The following is a 16,572-nucleotide window of genomic DNA, read 5'->3' on the forward strand; positions in this document are numbered from 1 at the left end:
ACTCGTCATACATTCAGGGGCCAAAATTGCTATTTGTTCTGAAAGATATTATGTGGCACACCCCACAAAAATCCAATGTCTCAGTAAAAAGTGTATCACAAGTTATTTCAAATGAAATATTTTCCCCAATTGGTATTACACAAGTGAATTGTATATGCAATTCTCATCATTTGGTTTATTACCCGACTCTTTGTATATAAGAAAGAACAAAATTGTAGAAAAATATTTCGATTGTTTGTTGACTAATTGAACATCCCATTACCATCATGGACAACCACGTAAGCCATTTTAAAGTGATGTTTATTTTTCTCTTATGATGATGATTCTCTGTATACACTGTTTTTGTCATAATTTTATTCTATCATGAACACGAAATTTATACATAAAAAAATTTCATAAACCTTTGCTATATGTATTTAGTCATTTCTTGCAAGGAAAAAAAAACTTGTATCGCAAAGGTTTATGAATTTGGATTTTAATTTCTTTTACTGGTATATTTTTAACAACAACCCTACATGTCATAATGTTTCATCATCAAATTATTTTTATCACAACATGAAAATGAAATTTATGTTCCCGTAAACTTAACTCAGATGGTAGAGATAATGTATAATATATGCAGTGGTCGGGGTTCGAACCCCAAACATCTTACTTATTCACCTTATAAAGGTGAATTTATAACTACCAGACTACTTGACAAAAAATGAAACGAAATTTATATTTAAGGAAATGTTCATAAATTATTTGAATGCATACCAAAAAATTATTTAATTATTATAAAAATACATATTATTTAATTATTTCTTCTTCTACCCGTTTTTTCTTTTGTGTGTTGTGTCTAAGTCTTGTGATCACACAAGACTTTTTCGTAGAAATTGAGCCTAATAGAATTTGAGCACTCTATGAGTTAGATTTTAGTTGTTTTATCGTAATATAATCTTTTTGCTTATAAATAAAGGAAAACAAATACTCTTGAGTAAAGGAAAACATGAGACAACCTACTTTGTATGTCTAATAGATTCTTTGATGGAGATCGATTAATCACTTTTAAACAACAGTTGATAATTTATACCAATATTAAATGGTTATATTAAAAAAAAAATCTCTTTCCAAATTATATATAAATATCAACATATAATCAAGAAAAGTATTGCCACATTCTATTATAGAGTAATTCACAAATAAATACTTTTCTATTGTCGAGATTGAGCCAAAAGAAACCTAATGGCTTTTCATCATATCCAATATTATTTCATTGTTCTCTTAATGGCCACATTTCTTACAACTCATTCCAATGCAAAACTTACACCTGATTTTTACAACGATGTTTGCCCTCAAGCATTGTCAATCATTAACACAATTGTTCGCCAAAAACTTGATTTTAAACCACGCATGGGAGCACATTTACTAAGGTTGCATTTCCATGACTGTTTTGTCAATGTAAGTTAATTATACCCAACAACACTTACACATATATACAAAGATGTATTTGCAATAATATAATCCAAACCACACTTCGAATGCATTAAAAAATAGTCATGCTAGCTATTGCACCAATTTTTTATTTTTTTTTATATATACCAGCGTTCAGACAGACCGACACTTCTGTGTTATTCTTTCCGCTTTTTTTTTTTCGAGTATTGAATTATTATTTTTTCGAAGGAAAGACTGTGCATCGAAATTAAATTCATAATTAATTGAGCACCAAGAAATAAATTTCTAATAAACAACTTAGCATATTTCATGTGATCTTTATATGTCACTTCTAGTTCTATATCCTATAGTTTTCATTTGTTCATATATTATTATTATTCCCTTAAATGACTATGGCTATAATAATAAAATTAAATTTACAGGGGTGTGATGGATCAGTTCTGCTGGATGACACCCCTAACTTCATAGGTGAAAAGACTGCCAAAGGAAATATTGATTCACTTAAAGGCTTTATGCTGGTTGATATAATTAAAGCAGAGCTTGACAAAGCTTGCAAAGGTCCTGTGGTATCATGTGCAGATATCTTAGCAGTTGTTGCTCGTGATGCTGTGTCCATTGTAAGAAGAATCATACATTTATCTAAGTTATATCTTTATGGTTTTTTATTCCTTCAAAATCTTTATGGTTATTTATATACAGATCTCTATTTAGAATTTTTTAAATAGATCATTAGATTAACATAATTTATAATTAAATTTTTAAACATGTCAATAGTTCATATAATGAATACTCATTTTAATCTCTGAAAAAAATTATGAGATTCAATTTGAGTCTTAAAGTTGAGATTCAATTTGAACCACTATCCGTCATAAAGTTGAGTTCGTTTTATGATGACATTGTTTCAAAAGAGACAATTAAATCTTGACAATAATTAAAATACGACAATTTTGTCCCCGTAAATAATTAAAAGTGACATATTGGAACCCATTTGAGGTTGGTCTAGTGGTTGGCTTGAAATATTGGAGTGTTTCTCTCAATGTCTTAGGTTCAATTCCTCCTGATGCTAATTTTGGTGGGCTAAGTCCATACGGAGCTATGCTCTGTCTTTAAATGGGACCTCCCGTAAGTGGGTGGTAGGATTGGTCGAGTCGGATTAATCGGTTCTTAGATTGGATACTGAATTTATAAAAAAATAAAAGTGACATATTGGTTCTTACAAGATAAAAAAGCCATATGATGGTGGTTTATGTAGGGTCTAAGTTGTCTCCATTTTTTTTTCTCAAAGATTAAAAAGTTATTTTTATTTTTCTCAGGGGCCAAATTTTATCTAGTTTTTCTCATACAATAAACTTCTTTTTATAAAAATACCAAGTTGGACATAAAAATTGATGTACACATAACATTGTTTTTTTTCTTTAATAGTTAGGAGGTCCAAGCTATTGGTACAAAGTTCTATTAGGAAGAAGAGATGCAAGAAATGCTTCAAAGAAAGATGCAGAATCATATCTTCCTTCACAACTTTTCAATCTTTCACAACTTATTTCTAACTTTGAGTCTCAAGGACTAAACCTTAAAGATCTTGTAGCACTTTCTGGTGCTCACACAATAGGAATGGCTAAGTGTTCTACCTTTAGGGAAAGGATTTACAATGACACCAATATAGACCCTGACTTTGCAACATGCTTACAAGATAATTGTCCTTTACATGGTGGTGATGACAATTTTGAAGCATTGGATTTTCTTACTCCTCAAGTATTTGACAATTCTTACTACAAAAATTTGGTTAGTAAAATAGGTCTCTTTCATTCTGATCAAGAACTCTTTAAGGGAGATGGTAGTGAAAGTGATATGTTGGTGGAACTTTATAGTAGAGACTCAGATGCTTTTGCAAGAGATTTTAAAGCTTCCATGATTAAGATGGGTAATATAAAGCCTCTTACTGGAAACTTTGGAGAGATTAGAACCTATTGTGGAAAAGTCAACTAGTATATGCAAGGTTAAAACTTTGAAGTGAGTGAATAAGGTTTATGTGTTGATGATGTATTTTGGTTCAAACTTGTTGTAATTCATATGAATTTATTTGTGGTTAAACAATTTCTTGCTTTATTAGGGGTCAGTTTGGATTTACTTATTTGAGTATATCCACTGACACAAGCACTAATTAAACCGTATGGAGAGTTTATGAAAATAATTTATGATATATTTGTTTTAGCTTAGTTTTACAAGCTTTCTAAGATAACTTGTGAAAATAATTTATAGATTAAATGAAAACAACCGACTTTATTTTATCTTTTGTTATAGAAATAGCCTATTACATAAATAATTATATGATAAGCGTTTATGCTATAAGTGGTTAATTAAGTAGGGTTTAAGTACAATTTTATTGCCATTTTTTTTTTATGAACCAAGTATTCTCAGGTTCAATGCATGCAACATGCAGGGACTAATCCTAAGAGATAATTGAGATATCTTGAGATCTTGAAGAAGCAAATTTGAAGATTATCCCTTAAGCATCAAACTATGAAAATAGAAAAGTCTATAATTAAACATGTCAAAATTGTATGAAAGATAATAAATTGACATACACTTGCAACAGAAAAACCAACTTTCAACTCAACAGAAAGATTGGAAATACAAATATGTAAAATTTTCTAGTCCACAAACCTAGCAACTTTTTCAATTTATGGACCATCTCCTTAAGAAAGGGTGATCATTCAGAGTTTCCTAACTAAATTCAGATGAAACATAGAATCAACATATGCCAACAAGCCAAGTGGTCAATAATTTCTAAGATCTACATTCTCATGACCTTTGGTTATTTACATTATTACACTCCAAAGCATAAGAAAATACTTCTCAGACACAAAAATTAGGTTAAACAAAAAATAAAGAGGTAAGAAAGATTATACTAGTATCCTAATAGAACCGGCCGATTCAGCCGGATGAACCATAAACCAACACTGTCTACTTCAATCATCTGAGCGATTCGAGTGGTTTAAAGCATTAGAACCATGACTTGGAGATTTCACTAGTTCGATGTCTAGTTGGGATTTCAAAACATTTTGTACAAGATCACATGCAAAATGCAACCATGCCGATACTTTATGATGCCAAAAGTGGATACCTCTTATGATCTATGAAAGCCTTCCTAAGAACATTATATCCATTTCTATAATGCTCAATTGAGAAACATAACTGCCTTATAGCCTCACGTTTCTCTTCAGCTCCTTCTAATATCTCAATCTTTTGCCTCTCAATCTCATCTTCTAGTTCCTTAGCTCTTGATTCTAGCTCCACCACATGTATATGTGCCTCTTCAATTTGTTTACCTCTTAAATTCATCTCTTCTTTGAGTAAACCAAATTCTTCATTGAGATTATCACTCTCTAATATTAAACCATCAAGACTCATATTAAGATCTTCTATATTATTCTTTTTGTCCTTAATTTCTGCCTTTAATATCTCAATTTCATCTTTGAATGTCTCTTCCATTTGAGTCTGTTGATCCAATAATTTACATACTTCCGTCTTTAACCGTGCTTTTTCAAAGAAGCTCTTTTGTTCTGTATCGGACAAAACAGATTTTAAATCCTTGATCTCATGTTCTCTATCTGCTACACTTATTTTCAACCTTGCAACTTTTTCTTGAAGTTTAGTGTTATCTTTTGTCTCAGAATTGAATTTAGTTTTCCATGTAGCAGTTTCCTTGTGAGACAAGTTAAGTTGATCCTGCAATTGTTGAATAGTTTCATGTGACTTACTTGCCTCATTTTTCAATGTAGAAATTTGCATCTCAAAATTATCAACTCTTTCTTTTGCCATTCTAAGCTCATCTTCAAAGAATTTAAGATCCATTTCTTCATTTTTCATCTTAATATCTTCTTCTAATGCTGATGGTAAATCATTAGTACTGATAGCGCCGAGATTCTGTTTGGATGGGCCCTGACTCAGTCCAGAACAATTACTATCATCAAAATGTGTCGATGATTCGTTAGACTTATATTTTTCAACCTCAATCTTAAGTTTATTAATTTCCTCTTCTGAAAGCCTCAACTTTTCATTCACATTCCTCAGTTCTTGTTCATATGCATTGATTTTGACACCAAAATCCTCACAATGTTCTTGTTCTTGTTGTTCATACATGGAAATCTTTTCTTTCGCCTCACGCAACTCGATTTCCAATTCAATTACTCTTTTATTCAATCCATGATCACTTGCATTCCCAAATAAACCTGAATAACTATTGATAGATGAAGCATCATCGGATTCATCATCGGAATCTGTCAAAATAGAAGATCCATCTCCATCTTTTTGATATGGTGAATCATAACCATAATTATTTCCACCGGAGCCGAGAAAGAAATCGAACCCTGCAGCACGGTTACTCGATATTTTACGTACCATTTTTCTAGGAGAATGAGGCCAAGAATGTGGTTCGGAACCGTTATCAGAAACATTTGAAGCTTGAGATTGAAGATCAGAAGGTATGTTTTTCCACAATTCACCCGTTACATGCTCATAACGTTCAGCTAAAGATCGATAGCCGCGGTAAAACTCTTCGACAACAGAAATCAATTCTGGTCTCTTTTGGTAATACATTTCGGCTTTTTGTGCAAATGAATCTCCATTCTCTTCAATTAGTTTCAGCATTTGTCGAACGTAACGATCCATCGTGGATGTTAGAGATCTTTTTGTTGATTTCTTGAAAGACATTGTGATTAAAATTGCTTATGATGGCATGTAGAAGTTTGGTTTGAGATTAAAGAGGAGAAGAAAAAAATTAACCACCTTCCCTAATGTGTTGCAAAGTTGGGAAAATGGTTAATCTTGTATTTTTCAATGAGTATTGAAGGAAGAATGAAACAAGATGTTGTTAATATGATACCAATGTTATTTTGTTTATACTTGTTTTAACTTTTGCTTGTTTTAACTTTTCTTTGTTTAGAATAACCTTGTTAAGAGGAGTTACAAGAAAAGAAGATAGGTTTTTATTAACAAGAAAATAATCTTTTTAATTTGATTAACTAGATAAAGGATAATGTTCATATACGTTGCATGGTTGATGAATTTGATAAAAATAACAAGAAAATAATCTTTTTAATTTGATTAACTAGATAAAGGATAATGTTCATATACGTTGCATGGTTGATGAATTTGATAAAAATAACAGAGAAATAAATGGTGCCGAATATTCTGGTTTTGTTTTCTGATAAATATAATTTTCATGGCTATCATAATAATACTTTGCCTTAGGAAGTTATGGACTATTCGTTGGAAAGTTATTATTTGTGGTACAAAATAAATAAAAACTTGTAACATTAACGAATTTATCTTGTATGTTCTCACAATTTAGAATAGTTTTATAAAGATGTCCAGTCATATTTTTCTATCTTGATACACCAAGACACACTATGGTAACATGTTGTTCCAACACGAGAAAGTACTTGTAAAATTTGCTTATATTATTATTATTTAATAATCGTTTAAAGTTTTACATTGTTATCCGATAATATTTTACTATGTCACTTATTTATAACAATTTCTATCATATATCAATAAGCACCTAATGATATAAAACATTATGGAATGAGTATAATATTTTATACACCGGAGATGCAACAGTACAAAACAAAACAGTTCTTGTCTTTTCTTAAAACAGAGCCATGAATCAAATACTATGGAATTTTTGACACAAAATACTATGGAATTTATTCAGTTTAATCTTAAGATATTGTTTGGGACCAAAATAATCTTATAATGTTTTCAAATATTTCATTTGATTTTAATCAATATACACCTGGTGTAAAAAAGTTGTACATGATTTTAACCATATTTCTCTGATCATATTTGTCTATTGTAACATAACAAAGGGAAATATCAGTAAAATATGATTGAGACATTAAATCAATTTTACTTCTGCTACGAGTTTAATAAACATATTTTTTTCTTTCAAAAAAAATAAAAAATAAACATATTTGTTGCTGTAAATTGGTTTTAAATCAACATTTAATAGAAGCCCTCCATTTTTCTGACGTATTAAAATGCAGCTTAATTTATTTGATGTCAGTGTATGGGTAATACACAACTATAGCTATTATACACTGCTCTTTTACAGCTGCCCTATACCCATTATATCTTTCTTTGACATTACAGTATATCTATTACCATTTTATTGAACTTTCTATTTTACTAAGGTGTCTACACAACAAGGGTTTAGTAAAAAAATTCCTAAAATTTTTTATATCCTGATTCAACTCAGATTAAAAATAAATGGCATAACCAGTTATCTTATTTAACCGACTCAAAGATCAACATGTAAATAGAAAACAAACCAAAAATGTACTGCAATAAACTCAGCTGAAGTACGGTATACAACATGTAGGTCAAGCAAAAGTTGGGAAATGGTTCATTACCCCTAGTTTTCACATGTAAATTAAAAAAAGAAAGGACAAAAATGATAAAATCATGTCCCTCCCGCAGTCCTACGGCCAACACGAGCAACAAAACCAGCCTTGATAGGTGCAACTGATCTTCCTGATCCACACTGCAAGCAATACACTACAATTATAAGATATCCCATCATCATAAAGTAAAAGATATTTGTTGAGTTTAGCCCCGCTTTATTTCCTTAAATTGTAGGGTGATGTTAGATCAGTCTCTAAAAACAAATTATGGAAAATACCATTGAAATTGTTCGGTCATTTTAGTCATTCATAAGTTATGTACTCATGTTACCTCTTTGGGCGGCATGTTAAGCTAACATGAGAACTAATTCAACTTTCATAAGCAATTTTTCATGGATCAATTGGATTTGAAATATTCAACTTAAGGAAGCATGAACTAATTTGAAACATTTTCCTACAGGATATATGAGTTGGAGACCTAGAGGAAGACCTAGAAAGACTATAAGAGAAACTATTAAAAAGGACCTAGAGATTAATGAGTTGGAGAAGACATGTTTTTTGATAGAACACTATGGCGTTGTTTGATTCATGTAGCCAACCCCACTCAATGGGATAAGGCTTGGTTATCAATTTCTTAATTTCAGGAACCAATTCACCGGCGCTCTACAATTTCCGTAGGTTGCAGAGATATACATAGAGAGGGAATAGGAGCATAGAAATTTCACCTTTTCACACCGGAGAAAGAACAAACGGTTCTCCTTTGACAGTATTGTGTCAGGACTTTTGCATCCAAGGCAAATGACATATTCATCTAAAAAGAACAAAATATATAGGTCAATTTTTACTCGAAGGCTTTATACTTCATATACAGAAATTCAAGATCCACGAGATACTTACTGATATATCGACGCAAAATTCCTTCGAAGTTCTTTGGTGCAAACCTTCCCTTCACAACCAATCTCTGCTGTCCATCTAGAGAACCACTTGTACCCAGTTCCGCAAGCAAGAAAGCCATGACATGATCTGGCTGCCGATGCATCCTAAAAGACAAGGTAGCAAGACATAAACAAAATGATAATGGAAGACAAAAGTAGGATTTTAATGCAATATAGAAAGGAAAATAAACAAAACTTAGATGTTTTTCCTGATGTGCTTTTCATGTTGTTCTTAAATTAAAATACACTTTGTGGTTATTTGAGAAAATTAGGGATTTAAAGAAATCATGAATATATTTCAAGTTAAGAACAACACCAAAATCACCTAAGAAAATGCGTCTAGGTTTTGTCCATAAAAACATGCCTACGTGTATTATACATGTAGCCAACAACTGAATAATAAATAACAAATCAACATACGTTTTGCAAAGGTCCATAAAATTCACAAAAACAGTTTTCTTTGTGCCCTCACGAAGCACTTGTGGAGGCCTCATAACAGTTCTCCGTCGGTCTCCAGCAAGTTCTGGATTATTCTCACGTAGAATGTTAAACACCCTGCCCAAAAGCTGCACAGAAAAACATCAGAATGCAGAGAGATGAAACAAAATACAACCAAAACTAAACAAATACTACCCATGATAACAGAAGAAAATGCAAAACATTTCAACCAACAAAGAGCAAAAGTAGAGAAAGTAAACATACTTAGTAATATATCATGAAGCTATTGTTGGAGAACCCACACCAATAATACAACAACGACTCAATAAACTTGACACTATAAAGTCACACAAACACACCCTTGAGAGCAGAATCCATATAAACACATATTTGAGGAGGTAGATGTAGATCGTCACACAATAAGTTCCATGTTAAAAATTCCAAAATATGCAAAGACCCCACCCAAAACACAGCCTATAAAACTAATATGGCGACATAAAAGTTGAGATCCACAAGAACCACTATCCAAATATGAAAAGTAGCATAAAAAGATAATTCAGTTGAGAAACATTTATGGAACTAGGTGAGGGTATGAGCATTAGAGAATAATTTTACACCGCATTTCAAGGGAGAGGCATATCACAACAGAAAGCATGCAAAATATTTTATACCTCCTCGTATTGATAATCACGATCACTTCCTTCCCAAGGGTAACGAGGTTGCAAGGAAACAGCATCCCCTTCATTCTCTTCAGCGTGATCTGAGGAGATAATATACAAAATCTTCAGCTTCCAATTAATTTCCCTTAAGAATTAAGGCGTGATATAAATTGTGTTTGAGAGTTGGCTTACCATCCAAATCGTCATTTTTCGCATCAACACTCTCATCAATTAAGCTACTGATTTCAACCTACAATCAACAATAAAAATATTGTGAAACTGTTTCAAACAAAAGAAATAGCAACATCAAAAGCTCAACAGCTTAAGACATTGCAAGAGTGAAAAAAATATTTGTTAACGTAACCACAATAATTCAAATGACCTACAGGCTTCTTCTTCTTCTTTTTCGAACCAGCTAAAGTACTGTCAAACCCCTCAGAAACTGCAGTTAAAAGGCTAATTAGAATTGTTCAAGGACAGGCACAATAACAGATGCCTCAGAAAATAACATTAAAGACCAAAACTTAATAGCATAAAATAAAACAAATGCTATTTCAATTTCAATACCCGACAGATTTTCTGTCTTCTCAGCCAACTTGTCTACTGAATCATCATCAAGATCTACCACTGCGGGCTTCTTTTTCTTCTTCTTTTTAGTAGGATCAAATGGTGCAATCTGCAATTAACAAATCCAGGCATTAGAAGGTAGTACAATTTCAACAAACTAAAGCGCCAACAAATCAAAGAGATTTGAAGCACCAACTAAGAATACAAGTCACTAAAAAGTCATGCTCAGAAATAGCAATTCGCATTATATAATTTAAAAAAGCCTTATAAGTTATAACCAGTCACATGAAACATGTATAGGAAAGCCAATGCATAAAACTACCAAAATCAATTGTGCAAACTTACATCAGGAACCTCTTCCTTCACATCAATCTGTGCTTCATCTGCCATGGTTACTGAAACCTAAGCAAAACAAAACTAGAAAATCAGAGTACTGATATAATATTTGTCGAAGATGTGGAATTTTGGATGAAAGGAGAACAGAAAATAATCAGAACTTTGAATGCTATTGATAATAATATGACCTGACTTGATACAAAAGACTAAACACTAGTCCTGAATAGAGAAATCAAGACACTCTTTAGATTATAAACAGATCCTAGATAATAAAATACGATACTCTATCTTATATAATATTCTAACAGTATCAAAAATAAAAAAAAACCAAAAGCATAGAAAGAATGAAGAACATTAGCACAGATAGTAATAAACTAAGGGCCTGTTTGGATTGGCTTATTTGAACTTATTGGCACAAGCACTTGTCAGACTGTCTAGGAGAACTTATGAAAGCAGCTTATGACATGTTCATAAATTGTTTTCAGCTTATTTTCAAAAACTCTCCAAGATAGCTTATGAAAAGCGAAAAAACATATAGATTATACAAAAAATAATTTAACTTTATTTATCTTTTGTCATAGAAATAGCTTATACATAACATAAACACTTATCATGGTAAGCATTTATACTATAAGCTGCAAATTAAGCTTTTTATCCAAACAAAGCCTAAATCAATAATCAAAATCAAGGAAATGCCGTAAATAATATAAATAATTAAAAAAATCCCTTACAGCCAAAACAAAGAGATTCTTAGCAAGAAAAATGCTCTTAATCGATAACCCAATAACAATTAAGAAAAAAAACTAGTTTTACAAATTAAAAAACCCTAAAAAAACCCAATTGATTAATTAGCAAAAACAAATCAAGATACAAACTTTATAAGCCTAAAAATCATGGAGTTGATGAAAACCCATAATCAGAATTTAGAACAATAAAAAATGGATAAAAATTAAACGAAACAAACACCAAATTGGGTAATCAAAAAGGGGCAAATTAAAGAGAAAAGAAAAAGAAATCGATTTTAGGGATTGAGAGAAAAATGAGACATACGAATTAACCGATCGAAGGAGAGAGCGGAACGAGAGAAATCTGGTGTTTGCTGCTGTTATCTATCACTGTGTCTGATGATGCTATTGGAACGGAATCTAAAACCCTTTTCCAAAACGTTGCGTTTCGCATCTTATACAAAATACTTTGTATTTTTTTTTTATCTACATGGCAATATGATGAGTTTTAATTGGACGACGATGTAAAAATATTTTGAAAATTGCTCTTCACCCATATGCAAAGGCTGATAAACACGAGTAATTTACCCAAATACCCCTCGGCCGAGTTTCTTCAAAACCGGCTGCAGTTAACTACCGAGGAAAACCTCTGCAGTTAACTGCCGATGATCTTCTGCTACAAATCTGACAGAAGCTCTCTCATCCATTATTCATCTCATCTTACAATTTTTTTTTTCCAAATCTCTCTAAAAAACCCAACCAAATCCAACCAAATTAATTCAACAAAATCACAAGTAAGTAACTATAATGCTATTAACTTACATTTTAGTTGTTATAAATGTTTTTATTATTTAGTTTTTGAGTAGATTTATTTTATTTTAGTTTTTGAGTAGATTTAGATGTTATAATTCATTTTTAGAGTAGATGTTAGTTGATTAATATTGTTAAAATGTTTGCATGATGTTTATGTTATAATTTAGAATTTTAGGGTTATTTTTTATTTTGGTGTTTTATATTTATTTTTTTATTTTAGTTTTTAAGTATATTTACATGTAAGAGTATATGATTTATTTTAAGATTAGATATAAGTTGAATAATTTTGTTATATTTTACATTTTTTTTTTTAGGGTAAAACATTTTAGGGCTATTTTTATGATTTTTAGGGTATATGTAAAATTTACACTTCAAGTGTTCGATAAAATGTTTGAATGAATTAGTCACTGATTGTTTTCAATTTCTTATTGTGTAGATTTGAAACAATGGCCGAGTGGATCGACGTTCATGCACAATTCAACGGCGGAGAACCTCATAGGTTGAAGGTTCAGTGCCTTGGTGTAACGTTAAGAAGTCTCAAGGATGAACCAGATGAATTCAACCAAGGAGTCAACCCCAGAGACACGAGGAGGGTGCAAAACGTTCGGTATAAACGTCTAACACTCGACGAGGGGAGAGTATCATCCACTTGGGTGGAATTAAAGAACGACGAAAACGTGACGAGCATGTTTTGGGAGCACAGCATGTTCCAGTGGATCGATATGTGGGTAATGTTGCTGAGATCAACTGAAGATGTCATCAAGAATCTGATTCAGCCAGAAGATCGTGATTAGGTCGGAAATGCACCTTCCAACTTCAACAATTGTCTTCCTTTAAATGGGGTAATTCAAACTTACCAAACGGCGGGACTCCAACATCCGTCCGGCATTCCCATTGTTCCTTTCAAAAGATTAAATTTTTGTTAGGCTTGTTTAAATGAAGGTATTGAAGTGTCAAGGAATGGACCTTATTCTTTTGACACTTGAATACCGTCATTTAAACAAAGCCTAACATGAATTTAATCTTTTGAATGGAACAATGGGAATGCCGGGCGGATGTTGGAGTTCTGCTGTTTGGCAAGTTTGAAATTGCCTCATTTAAAGGTAAGACAATTGTTGTAGTTGGAATGCACATTCCAACTACAACAATTGTCTTACTCTGGATGGAGCAATTCAAACTTGTTAATCGGAAGGACTCCAGCATTCGCCCGAAAGTTCTTTTGTTCCATTCAAAAGGTTAAATTCTTGTTGGCTTCGTTTAAATGATGGTATTGAGGTGTCAAGGTCTGGACCTCATTCTGTTGGCACTTGGATACTATCATTTTAAACCAAGACCAGCAAGAATTTAACCTTTTGAATGGAACAATAGAACTTCTGGACGAATGTCGGAGTCCTGCTGCTTAGCAAGTTTGAATTTGCCTCATTCAGAGGCAAGACAATTGTTGTAGTTGGAAGGTGCATTCCCGAATGTAATGTACCTTAGATTTAATTATTCGAATTCGCGTTACATTTTAATTCGAATTTTTATTCAAATTTCCGAATGTAAGGTAATGTAATGTACCTTAGATGTGTTGGGTATTTGTATTGGCTACATTATTGCTAAAACAAATATCCTTGATCTGTAAGTTGGAACCAATGTTCCAGCATGTGGTTAGGCAGCTCTATGAAATGTTGGATACAATGTTCCAACATCCTGGCATGGTTCAGTGTGCCTGGGTTCTGCCTTATCTGTACGCGCGAAGTTTATCCATTAAGGAAACCATATTTCCTTTACTTACTGACCAAGTAACGCGCATATCTTATTAGAATCAGCTGTGGAATATTACTAAAATAGATAATTTATTTTAGGAAAATATTTGTTACGATTTGGAATGTTTCCTAATAGGTTCCGACATATTAGGACTTTCTAGAATTATTTCTGATTCTGTTTTGCAGGTTTGCTGAACCGATCTGCAAGTTTACTGAAGCCCAATGATTATTTAGCCCAAGCTGCTTCAGTATAAAAGGAAGACTTGAAGACCTAATTGCTTATTCAAGCCGTCACGCTAAAAAGTTTAGATTTTTAGGGTTTGAGTCTTCATGTATTCTACTCTTGTATCGATTGTGATGCAGGTTTAGGATCTTTACTGTGTTCTTGCTAGTGTCGTGTTTAGATACTTGTTTAGGACTAGTTTTGTGAGTATTGATACTCTTGTGCATCAAACCGAAGTTGTGAAACAAGGTTTGATTGTTTGTGTTGGAAGGTAACTTCTATCTTTTGTGTTTGAGGTCTGATAGGTCACTGGGGCAGTGACTGACCATTAGGATAGTGAGATGGGATCTCAAATCTAGGAGTTCCTAGGTTGAAGTCTAGACGGGTAGGTCCTAGGTCATATAGTGTAAACGAGGAGTTTGCTGAGAGCTATTGAATAAGGACTACACTAGTGGATTTCCTTCCTGGCTTAGTAGCCCCCAGATGTAAGCGTGTTGTGCTGAACTGGGTCAACAAACTTCCTGTGTTCTTTATTTTTCTGCACTTTATTTTCTTGTTTTATTTTCTGTTTATCGCATGATGTTGAAACATTAATCAGAACATCGCAAACGTTTAAACATCTGACAGAACCTAATAAAACAAGTACGCTAGAATTTCAAGATGTAATGCAACGCAATTTTTATTCGAATTACGCTGTCGCAATTTTAATTATTCAAATTCACGCTGTCGCAATTTTAATTATTTGAATTCACGCTCTCGCAATTTTAATTACTCGAATTCACGCTGTCACAATTTTAATTATTCGAATTCACGTTAGATTTAATTAGTTTTTATTGGAATACACAATTATTCAAAATACAAAACGGGACTTTAATTAAAATTATTCAAAATGCGATTTTTATTCAAAAGCACCACAATGTCAAGGAAAAAGTAGCAAAATGTGCGCGACATATTAAAAAAATCATAAAAAAGAACTAACACAACTAGGCATTACAAACCATTACATTCATTCATCTTCATCATCACACAAGTCAATCGGGTTGCCCGCTACAGTCCCTGCGGCACCTGCTTTTGGTTGAGGACCAAAGTAGCATGTCCTCCCGCTCCTCCTAAACCTCGACTGATTGTACACCGGCACCTTCGAATCCTTCTTTTTGACGGAACCATCACATGTGATTCTGTGCCATGTCATAGGCGATTTTTCTTTCTTCTTCTCATCACCCTGAACGTTACCCTGGTTCTGATTCTGAGACATGTCGACATAAAAAAAAATTGACGATCAAAACTTAAACAAAACAACAGTGAGATAAAATCATAAAATCAAAAAATCAAAACCTAAACCTACACCTAATCCTAAACAATTCTAACAATTCTACAACAATTCCTAAACTATCATCAAAACCTACACCTGAACCTAAACAATTCTAACCTAAACTATCCTAAAATCATAAAACATAAACCTAACAATTCTAACAATTTTAACAATTCTACAACAAATCGTCAAAACAATAAAACCTAAACATAAATCTAACATATCATAAAATCAATAAAACCTATATAATCGAAATTTAACAAAAAAAAACAAACAATTCAACAACAAAACAACAATGCAATAAGATTCAAAACACGTACTTGTTTTTGTGATTGAAATTGGCTTGGAATGGCTTCAAAAGGCTGAAAATCGCACCTTGCACAACCAAAAACGTAACAATGGAGGTTTGGAAACTCTTATGCCATTTTTGTTCTTATAACAAAACATCGGCAGTTAACTGTCGAGGTTTTCCTCGAAAGTTAACTGCATCCCGTTTCAGACAAAAATCGGCAGTTAACTGTCGAGGGGCATTTGAGTAATTTACTCGTGTTTTCAGCCCTATCAAATATGTGAACAGCAATTTTCAAATATTTTACACTGTCTATGCATAGCTATTAGACTTAAATACTCAATTGGTCCCTTAACTTGATTTTAAGTATCGGTTTGGTCTCATAAGTAATAAAAGGTCCGTTTAGGTCCCTTAACTTTATTTAATGTATCAGTTTTGTCCCTTCTGTTAATTTAATTAAAAAAAACGTTAAGTCTAGGGACCAAACGAATATTAATTAAATAAGTTTAGGGACCAAACTAATACTAATTAAATACGTTAAGCACCAAAATTTAACGTTTTTTTGAATTAAATTAACAGAAAGGACCAAACCGATACTTTAAATAAAGTTAAGGGACCTAAACATACCCTTTATTACTTATGGGACCAAACCGATACTTAAAATCAAGGGTTAATAGGTCTTTACCCCC

General features: G+C 32.4%; 3 protein-coding genes across 3 annotated transcripts; 1 reads left to right on the top strand and 2 right to left on the bottom strand.

The window, feature by feature from the left end:
• Positions 1-1,137: 1,137 nt before the first annotated feature.
• LOC146939325 (peroxidase RIP1-like) lies at positions 1,138-3,561 on the top strand. Its single transcript, XM_085753054.1, has 3 exons — positions 1,138-1,440; positions 1,857-2,051; positions 2,857-3,561. Exons 1-3 carry the CDS (start codon positions 1,225-1,227, stop codon positions 3,418-3,420), a joined length of 975 nt encoding a protein of 324 aa, XP_085609180.1. The 5' UTR covers positions 1,138-1,224; the 3' UTR covers positions 3,421-3,561.
• Positions 3,562-3,991: 430 nt separating this feature from the next.
• On the bottom strand, positions 3,992-6,299 carry LOC146939326 (protein NETWORKED 4A-like). The gene has a single exon (XM_085753055.1). It carries the CDS (start codon positions 6,145-6,147, stop codon positions 4,537-4,539), a length of 1,611 nt encoding a protein of 536 aa, XP_085609181.1. The 5' UTR covers positions 6,148-6,299; the 3' UTR covers positions 3,992-4,536.
• A 1,451-nt stretch (positions 6,300-7,750) lies between these two features.
• On the bottom strand, positions 7,751-11,892 carry LOC146939327 (eukaryotic translation initiation factor 2 subunit beta-like). Its single transcript, XM_085757392.1, has 10 exons — positions 11,824-11,892; positions 10,783-10,839; positions 10,438-10,546; positions 10,257-10,312; positions 10,063-10,120; positions 9,883-9,971; positions 9,194-9,339; positions 8,736-8,878; positions 8,564-8,649; positions 7,751-7,978 (listed from the first exon to the last, which is right to left on the bottom strand). The coding sequence occupies exons 2-10, from the start codon at positions 10,825-10,827 to the stop codon at positions 7,898-7,900; spliced, it is 813 nt and encodes a 270-aa protein (XP_085613518.1). The 5' UTR covers positions 10,828-10,839; positions 11,824-11,892; the 3' UTR covers positions 7,751-7,897.
• Between the last annotated feature and the right edge of the window lie 4,680 nt (positions 11,893-16,572).

Source organism: Medicago sativa, chromosome 3, assembly GCF_051527215.1.
Source record: "Medicago sativa cultivar Bolivia chromosome 3, Bolivia_mono, whole genome shotgun sequence".
Lineage (NCBI taxonomy): Eukaryota > Viridiplantae > Streptophyta > Magnoliopsida > Fabales > Fabaceae > Medicago > Medicago sativa.